The sequence below is a fragment of the Myotis brandtii genome, unplaced genomic scaffold (genome assembly GCF_000412655.1).
Source record: "Myotis brandtii unplaced genomic scaffold, ASM41265v1 scaffold923, whole genome shotgun sequence".
Taxonomy (NCBI): domain Eukaryota; kingdom Metazoa; phylum Chordata; class Mammalia; order Chiroptera; family Vespertilionidae; genus Myotis; species Myotis brandtii.
The window spans coordinates 187,116-195,547 of record NW_005371804.1 but is presented as its reverse complement, the minus strand read 5'-3'; the positions used below and the strand labels follow the sequence as shown (position 1 = coordinate 195,547).

At 53.9% G+C, this 8,432-nt stretch overlaps 1 protein-coding gene across 3 annotated transcripts in view; it reads right to left on the bottom strand.

The window, feature by feature from the left end:
• Positions 1 to 554: 554 nt before the first annotated feature.
• Positions 555 to 8,432, bottom strand: part of IGSF5 (immunoglobulin superfamily, member 5) — a 37,749-nt gene continuing 29,871 nt past the window's right edge. For all 3 annotated transcript variants that reach the window (XM_005885680.2, XM_014532928.1, XM_005885681.2), the window contains 2 exons: positions 7,465 to 7,613; positions 555 to 963 (listed from right to left, as the gene is read on the bottom strand). In XM_005885680.2, coding sequence (XP_005885742.1) covers positions 868 to 963; positions 7,465 to 7,613 — 245 coding nt within the window. In that variant the 3' untranslated portion in view covers positions 555 to 867. The remainder of the gene's footprint in view (positions 964 to 7,464; positions 7,614 to 8,432) is intronic.

Here is an 8,432-nt window from a genome sequence, read left to right as displayed (position 1 = left end):
TGCCCTGGCCAATATTGCTCAGTGGATAGAGTGTCAGCCCTTGGACCGAAGGGTCGCGGGTTTGATTCTGGTCAAGGTCTTATACCTTGGTTGCAGGTTCGATTCCTGACCCCGGCGGGGGCGCATGAGGGAAGCAACCAATCTTTGTGTCTCTGTGACACATCTCTCTCTCTGTCTCTTCCCCTCCCTTCCACTCGGTCTAAAAATCAATGGAAAAAATATCCTCTGGTGAGGATTAACAAAACAAAACACAAGGAACACATTTCCCATTTCCAGCTTCACCACAGTGTTTGTGGTATGTGAGCTACACCTCCTACAAAGCATCATCCACATCTGAGTCATCCTGAGGCCGTGAGAGCAGCTGATAAGGGGGCAGATAAAAATGCATGTCTCCATGTACCTGCCCAGTGAGATATCTCACCAGGTGCTCACCCACTGATCTTATTTGTAACCTGGTTCTGGCTTTCCAGGCAATGTTAGATGTCTGACGGATCCTAACTTTTAGCCTCTTCTTTTCACTGACCCTATGCAATAATGCCCACGGAGTACACAGACACACATATAAACTTTATATGATGTAAGGTAACAAAAACATGTTTAAAGTCATGGCAGGCTATAGACTCATTGGACCAGCAAGCAGGAGTGTGAAGTGACTTAGTAACTTTACAGAAGTCTCTGGAATCTTGAAACACATTAAGAGTGAACTTCTACTTGGGAAGTTGGGAACAACGGTTCCTTCTCTCACTGAAATATCCGTTTCAATGATTCCAACATCGCCGCTTCCAGGTAACGCCGGCGGGCTGGGCCTTGGGAGAGCAGTGCTGGCCCGGCCGTGGTGCAGGTCATCAGCCAAGTGCAGCACCCTCGCTACACCAAGGTCACGTTCCTGGTCATCCTGGGACCGACCGTGTAATAGGAGACGTGCGGGCGACTCGTTGGGGCCTGCTGATGGAGCTCGGGTTCCTGCAACAGAGGGAAAGGCTGGTTAAAGAGGCTGAGGTCACTGTGCAGGCGCACTGCGGCGGGAAGCCCCACTCGCCAGGTCAGAGAAAATGAGGGTGCAGCGAGGAACCCAAATGTTAACACAGTGCCTTCCTTTACTTAAGTATTTTCTTCTTTTTTGGGTTTTGTTGTTGTTGTTGTTGTTGTTTGTTGTTTTTGGTTAACCCTCACCCGAAGATATTTTTCCATTGATCTTCTAGACAGAGTGGAAGAGAGAGGGCAAGACAGAGAGAAACGTGGATGTGAGAGGAACACATCGATTGGTTGCCTCCTGCATGAACCCTGACCAGGGCCAGGGCTGGGAGGAGCCTGCAACCAAGATACACGCCCTTGACCAGAATCGAACCCAGGACTCTTTGGTCCGCAGTCCAATGCTCTACCCACTGGGCCAAACCGGCTAGGGTTACTTAAGTATTTTCAATAACACACTCTAGAAGTTTCCCAAGTTCAGGATCTAAAGAGCCACCCAGCTCAAAGAATCAATGTTTATATGAAGGTAAATTCCTGCAAAGATGCACCATTTTGTCTTTTGATTTTCCTGTGGAAATTCTAGCTTTTGTATAAAAACATACAATATTTATAACCTTAAAAACACACAGTCCCTCTGAAGGACGGGGGTAAAATTGAAGGACCGGCTCCACATACACCACCCATCTGGCTCCATCCAGAGGTCATCGCCACTCTCCTTCTGAAGTGTAATCCTGAGCCACCCACTCATTCCTCGAGGGGCCACGGCCTGTCTGAGGGGTTCGCCCCATTAAAATGCGTGCTACCTGCTTTCCTGCCGGTGCTGAGAACGCCGGCTGCGACTCCAGGTGCTGTGGCTGCACCCAACGTCGTAAATAATGGAACCGGGCCCCATGCATGATTTACGCAGCAATGGAATGGCAGTCGGTCTCCAGGATAGAATCACTCTAGCTGCTGAGCTTAATTTATCGCCTCCCAATCACACAGACCGAGAGCGGAGGGGATCGCTTAGCGAAGCGCTGTGAGATCGGTGCCTGTGTGTGGCTGGGCCAGGGACTGCGCTCTCACGGTCTGGCCTTGGCTTTCCCTGCCCGCTGCACAGACGCAGGCTGTCTCTACATGTACCAGGGGTTGATTTATGTCGATCTCAATAGGAGAGGGACTAACAGGGAAGATTTGCTCCAGGTTTCAGGTTGTCATACTCTCATCCCCCCAAACTGACAGGCGCGGCAGAGAAAGACACAGCGTTGCCTAAAATAACCAGAAAAATAAACCGACAGTGAATTGATGCCTGGAAAGATGGGGGGGATGGGAGGTGGGGGAAGGATTGTTTGTATTAAATATTCATCAAGATGAAACCCATTTCCAAACCCCGTGACTTCGGATAAAAATAAAAGGCGCTTGCCTTTCCCGTCAGCTGTCATTTTTAGTGCAAATTTCTAATTGTTTTCATTCGTTTCGTCCTAAAGTGCCTGGCGGGAGGTTGCACCTGGGCTCCTTGTTGTTCACCGACAGAAACCGGCGTCTGGGAGATAACGTCAGTATGACCACTGCAGGTTCGGTCCGAATGGGAATAATCGGGTAGGAAAGTGTCGTGGTGGGTATGTGTCAGTTTTGCAAATCTGTCTGTTTTTCCTTCTAAACCTTCCTACTATGGAACACATGGTCCGGGGTCTCTACCGCCTGAGATCCTGTTTCTTTCGCGCACAGTGAACGCCGTGTGCCTCGGGGCCCATCTGAAACACGGGCGTTTGAAAGCTCTGTGGACTGCGTGGAGGCTTCTCCAGTTGACACTCGTCACACACCCCACCAGCACCGCCAGTTCCTCCCTGCACGGGCGGCCAGCACAGGCCGCGGGCTCGTGAGAGCCACGTCATTCCCCACCCCCAGCTCTCCAAGCTGCCTCTTGCCCGGAAACAGTGCCCTGTCTGCACGCTGGGCCACAACACATTCTCCTCCAAGCGGATCACCCGTGGGGCACCTGGTAAAAATACCCATTCTCTGGCCCGGTTTCCCAGAGTCCGGCCCAGAAAGCCTGGGAGAGGCCCAGGAGTGTGCACTGAACTTGCACCGAGCCTCCCTGTGCTGAGAGCCACTGCCTAACCTGTGGGACACCCACCCAGCGAGCGCGTCGCGGGTGTTAGGTGCACCTCCCCATGCAGGAAGCATTCGTGGGGATCCCCATTCCTGCCTCCTGGTGGCAGGAGCAAGGACTGCTTCCTCCCTCAGCCTCTGATAAACAATGCCAGGCCCACGGGAGACCCCGCCGGGGAGTGGGCTGAGAGGTGGGGTGAGCGAGGAAGCGGCCTCCATGAGCCAGCAGGTGCCTCATCCCATCATGGTACCCGACCCAGCGCCATCGATGGCCCCGACCTACGCCAGCCACCGACCCCTTAGCTTCAGACCACGGTGGCTGCCTTCTGCAGTCCCTCCTCCAGCGCTACAGACACTGTCCCCAGGGACGGGAAGGCTGGCACTGAAGGCGCGGAGGAGAGTAACCCAGAAACTCTGCCTGCCCCTCAGCGCTGAGCTGGCTGCGGGCCACACTCCAGGGACCAGTGCCTGCACCCGCCGCTACCTGGAGAGGGTCCCCGTGATTCCAGCAAGAGTCCAGGCACCACCAGCCCTGGGGAGGGGTCTAGTACAACCCTGCTGTGTAGTCAGTGCAGGCGCCATGAATGCCTTTGCAAAGTAGACGAGTTGGTCTTTGGCAATGCCTCACTGTATCCCAGCACCCTTACTTCCATCTCACTACAGGCAGCCAATAACCCTGAACCCAGCCACCTATCAGAACCCCCGCAGGTTGTTCTGAAACACAGACGCTCAGACTGTTCCCTTCCCACCCCCCAACTCCCCGAGCCAGGCGGACCAGAGGTGGGGACCAAGAATCGGCCTCCAAAGGCCACACAGACGACGCCCTTCGGCAGCCCGGGCCCTGCAGGCTTCCCCTCCCTTGGAACATGTTTGAACGGGTGACCCTTGAAGAAAACCAAAGTCCCCGAGACCCCTAAGGAGTGAAATGGCACTTGACATGGAATGACTCACGTTTCTTCAGAGACCCAAAGCCTAACGTTATTTTTACGCTACATATTCATCTGCGCTGCTCCAACATCTTTGTCGTGACTGGATGGTGAGTCTCAGCAGATGAGCGTGTCCCCGTGCACACACTCCCGGCATCACCTTGCTGGTGACACTGCCCTTAGAGGAAGAGCGATTCGATTCGGGGAGGCCCCAGCAAGGCTGTGCTGACCGTGGGGCGTCCATGGCCACCGCTGGCTGAGCCCTTCTGAAAATGCCGCGGGCTAGTAAGACCAGCAGGCCAGGCAGGTGGGAAAGCCAGAGTGTAGACCAGGGGTCCTCAAACTTTTTGAACAGGGGGCCAGTTCACTGTCCCTCAGACCGTTGGAGGGCCGGACTATAGTTTAAAAAAAAACTATGAACAAATTCCTATGCACACTGCACATATCTTATTTTGAAGTAAAAAAACAAAACAGGAACAAATACAATATTTGTATTTGCATGTGGCCCACGGGCCGTAGTTTGAGGACCCCTGGTGTAGATGGAACAGACACGCGTACAGCAGTTGCTGTACTGATGACAAAACCAAGGTCACCTGCTCTCAAACCTGGTTCCATGGAGCGAAGCGGGAGCGGGAGCTACTGTCTCCACCGCAGGACGTGCACCTCACCCACCAGCTCCCCACGGTGAAGACTGGGGCGGGCCTTTGCTGCCCACTGAGTCAGCCTGAGACCTCTCGGTTTAATCTACACACTTTTCAGGACCCAATCCTATGGCACAGGTTCCACAAAGTGGTGTAACCTGTGGTCAACAGCCCAGGACTCAAATGAGCCAGCTTCTCGGGCAGGAGTCCGCTGGGTGCATGGAAACCACACACACACACACACACACACACACACACACACACCCAGCAGCAGTGCAGGCAGCAGCGTGGCAAATTGGAGTCACACAGAGCCATGCAGAGAGCAGGCCGGGATAAAAGGACAAGGTGGGGAGGGGCTGTGAAGGGCTCGGCTGCCTCTCCTGGGCCCTTTAGGGGCGAGGCTCACTGCAGAATGGAGAGCAGTGAAGGGAAAAGAACGTGCAGATGGCATTGTGCTGGCTCGGTGGCCTTGTGACTTCTGAAGGAGGTCCTCATCGGCCTGAAGAGTAAGGACGAGACCACTAAGCCCAGAGCTGCAGGCCTGGCCTCGGGGAGGTCTAAAAGGACCCTCTACGCCAGGTTCACCTTGACCTGCTTCTTCAAGCAGAGGCCTGGCCACCAAAGGCTCTCCAGTGGCCAGTTGACCACATGCAGAACCATGTCCTCCTTGGGCCGAGGGCACAGAGGGAGCTGGCATGCTCCTAGGCCTGGCCCTTTCCTGTAAGTGTCTCAGGAGAAACACAGCCCATGGTAGGTCTCAAGTCCAAGTTCTCCAAAGGGCACCTGCACACAGCACCTGGGCCCATCCGGCAAAGGCACCCTGTGGTTAGCAATCAAACATGGGCCTCTTCAGAGCTGCCTGTCCCGAGTCCCTGACTCTAAGCAGGAAAATCCAGCTATTTAAACACCCTTCAGAAATTTCCAGCCAGGCAAACCAGCTCCCCTTCTTTGCATCCTGTCTGTTCCTTCAGGACCCAGCGCTCTGGGCCGACACACACGGCTCCCCACGAACAAGCCTCGCAAACACTTTAGGAAACACGGGGTGTCCCCAGCCCTCCGGGCCAGCACGGTGGCCACTGTTCTGTTTCCACCGATAGATTATTTAGCTGGTTACAGGTCCAAGTAGCAGAAACTTCTTGAATTTCTCTCCCTGTGCGTCTTCAAAACAACACTTCAGCTTAAGAGGCATCCAGAGCTCCGAAACGTCACCCTCCATTCCTGTTTCCAAAGGCATCTAGGGTTCCCCCTGTCCTCATCTATATTTCAGAGGGACCCTCGGATCGGACCCTCTTCTGAATCTCCTCCCCGCCTCCCAGCCCCCACCCAGACCCCCGCACGCTGGCTGGCCTGGTGGAAAGACACGAGACAAAAGGTAACTACGGAAAAGCCACGAAAGCAATGGTGGGCTTGAACGTCTTCTGGGGTGACCGTGCTTGGCGCTGGGTGGGGGACCCCCTTCATCACCCCATGACCCCCACTCAGGTCCAGGCGTGGGAGTTGACAGGCAACATTCTTCACAGTCAAGAGGCCGGCCCTTCGAAAGGGGACCCCCGCACCTCCGCAGCCGTCCCTCCCAGCACCAGATTAAACCATCAAGAGAGCAGCCTTGATGAGAAGCCCGGCATCTCTCCATCTTGCTGGCACCGGCCTGAGGAAGTGGCCTGAGCTCACGATCTGTCACGTAGCCCCGGCTCCTCTGTGCCGCAGACCCCACATACGTCTTCCCGCCTGGCTGCCATCGCTGCCGCTAAAGCATCGCCGGGCCCTCCTGATAGGCGGTGAGCATCTGTCAGAGCTCCCCTGGCCCGAAGGCCTGTGAGACACAGCCCTGCCCTGGCAAGATGTATGGATTGAGCTGCACCCCAACTGCAGGGAGGACTGTTACAGCCGGAGCTGTGGGGGACTCAATGCGCGTCTACTCGGAGCCAGCGATGGGGCTGCGCAGGCAGCAACTCCAGAGAGCAGGGCCAGCATCCCTGGTGCGGTGCTGGTGGAAACCCATCTGTGAGGCCGGCTTTCCCAGCAGCCAAAAGGGGAGAACGCCCGTTCTTACTGGGGACACCATCGCAGGGTCGTAAAAATGCACTTCTCATTTAAGGTTGTATTTCTACGGGTCAGAAAAATGGTTCTGTGACTTCTATTCTGCCTAGTATGATTTTGGATAAAAAGAACTGTATTTTCTGCATATAAACTGTCATTCATGTGTGCCAACCGACGCTGACTCTGTGTCCGAAAATTTACGTACTGTGTTCTCACGATCCCAAAGCGACTGTTTTCTTGACGTTAACATCCTTTAAAAGGATGGCACCCATCAGAATTGCCCCCAAACCAGCAATATCAACACACATGCCTCTCCCAGGGAGTCCAGGCTGTGCACCCTGCTGCACACACAACATCTCTCGGGGGATGTCCAACAGACACCTCAAGATCTACAAGCCCCGCTTAAACTTCTGGTCTTTCCTCCCCAAACCCACTACAAGGGACAAGCAAGGCCACATGTCCTGGCCCCGTTCCCTCCAGGATGGTAGTGGACCCGGAGGTGAGTAAAGGCTGTGTTCTCTCATCATCCACCTAAAACAGGGGTGGGGAACGTCCAGTCTGCGGGCCATACAAAGCCCAAGAAATCATTTGGTCTGGCCCTGCCAAGGCATTCGGGGTGAATTAATTAATGTTTGACCAAATATAGCAGGCTCATTTGATAATTTTGTGTGGCCCTCAAATGATGCTATAAATATCCACATGGCCCTTGGCAGGAGACAGGCTCTCCACCCTGACCTAAAACCACAAGGTGAGAATTTTTAAATGGAAAAAAAAGGTGGAAAGGTCTGCGTTACCTGCTTCGTCACCTGCTTTGTCACCTGCTGCGTCACCTGTTGCATCACCTGCTGCGTCACCTGCTGCGGCTGCCTGCTGCTCTGCTGCCTGCTGCTCTGCTGCGCGGGAAGGCTGGGGCCGGAGGACTTGGCAGGGGAGGAAGCCGACTCTGCAACGGAAGGATGGCTTTAGAGTTACACGCGACAAAGCCAAGCTGCACAGGCTAACAATTCTGATTTACGGAGAAATGCAGTTGTGTTTAATACAGCACCCCTGGCACAAAATAACCCTTAGCTAGACACAGGCTGTTCTGTTTGTTTGTTTGTTTTTGTTAATCCTCACCTGAGGACATTTTTCCATGATTTTCTAGAGAGAGTGGGAGGGAGGGGGAGCGACAGAGAAACATCGCTATGAGAGAGACACATCGATCGGCTGCCTCCTGCACACACCCCGACCAGGGCTGGGGATCAAGCCTGCAACTGAGGTACGTGCCCTTGACCGGAATCAAACCCAGGACCCTTCAGTCCACAGGCTGATGCTCTAGTCCCTGAGCCAAACCAGCTACGGCCACAGACTGTTTTTAAAGTTCCCTGGAGGTCACATCCTTTTAGAACTTAAGTTTTCTAAGGAAATAAAAATATGGCAAACAGGCTCGAAATCAATTCCTCTCTCGACATACTCGTGTCATCCAGGGGCAAGGTGAACCCACAGCCTTAACTGCTGACCGAGGAAAATAAACAAACACAGGGCAGGTGGGGAAACGAAGCGAGAGGGTTGGTCTGGGCCATGATCCTGGTCAAGCTACTAGATTCATGGCGCAAAATACTGACGAATGAATATTCGCCCACAGGAAATGCTGCAAGAAGCTGAGGTCAGATTATCGAAGGACATAGTCAATGCTTTGTGGAGGTCTTTAACATCCAAAGCAGGCCATCCGGAATGTCCATGGGAGGCAGCCTCGGCAGAAAGAAAAAAATGGGGCTGCTGA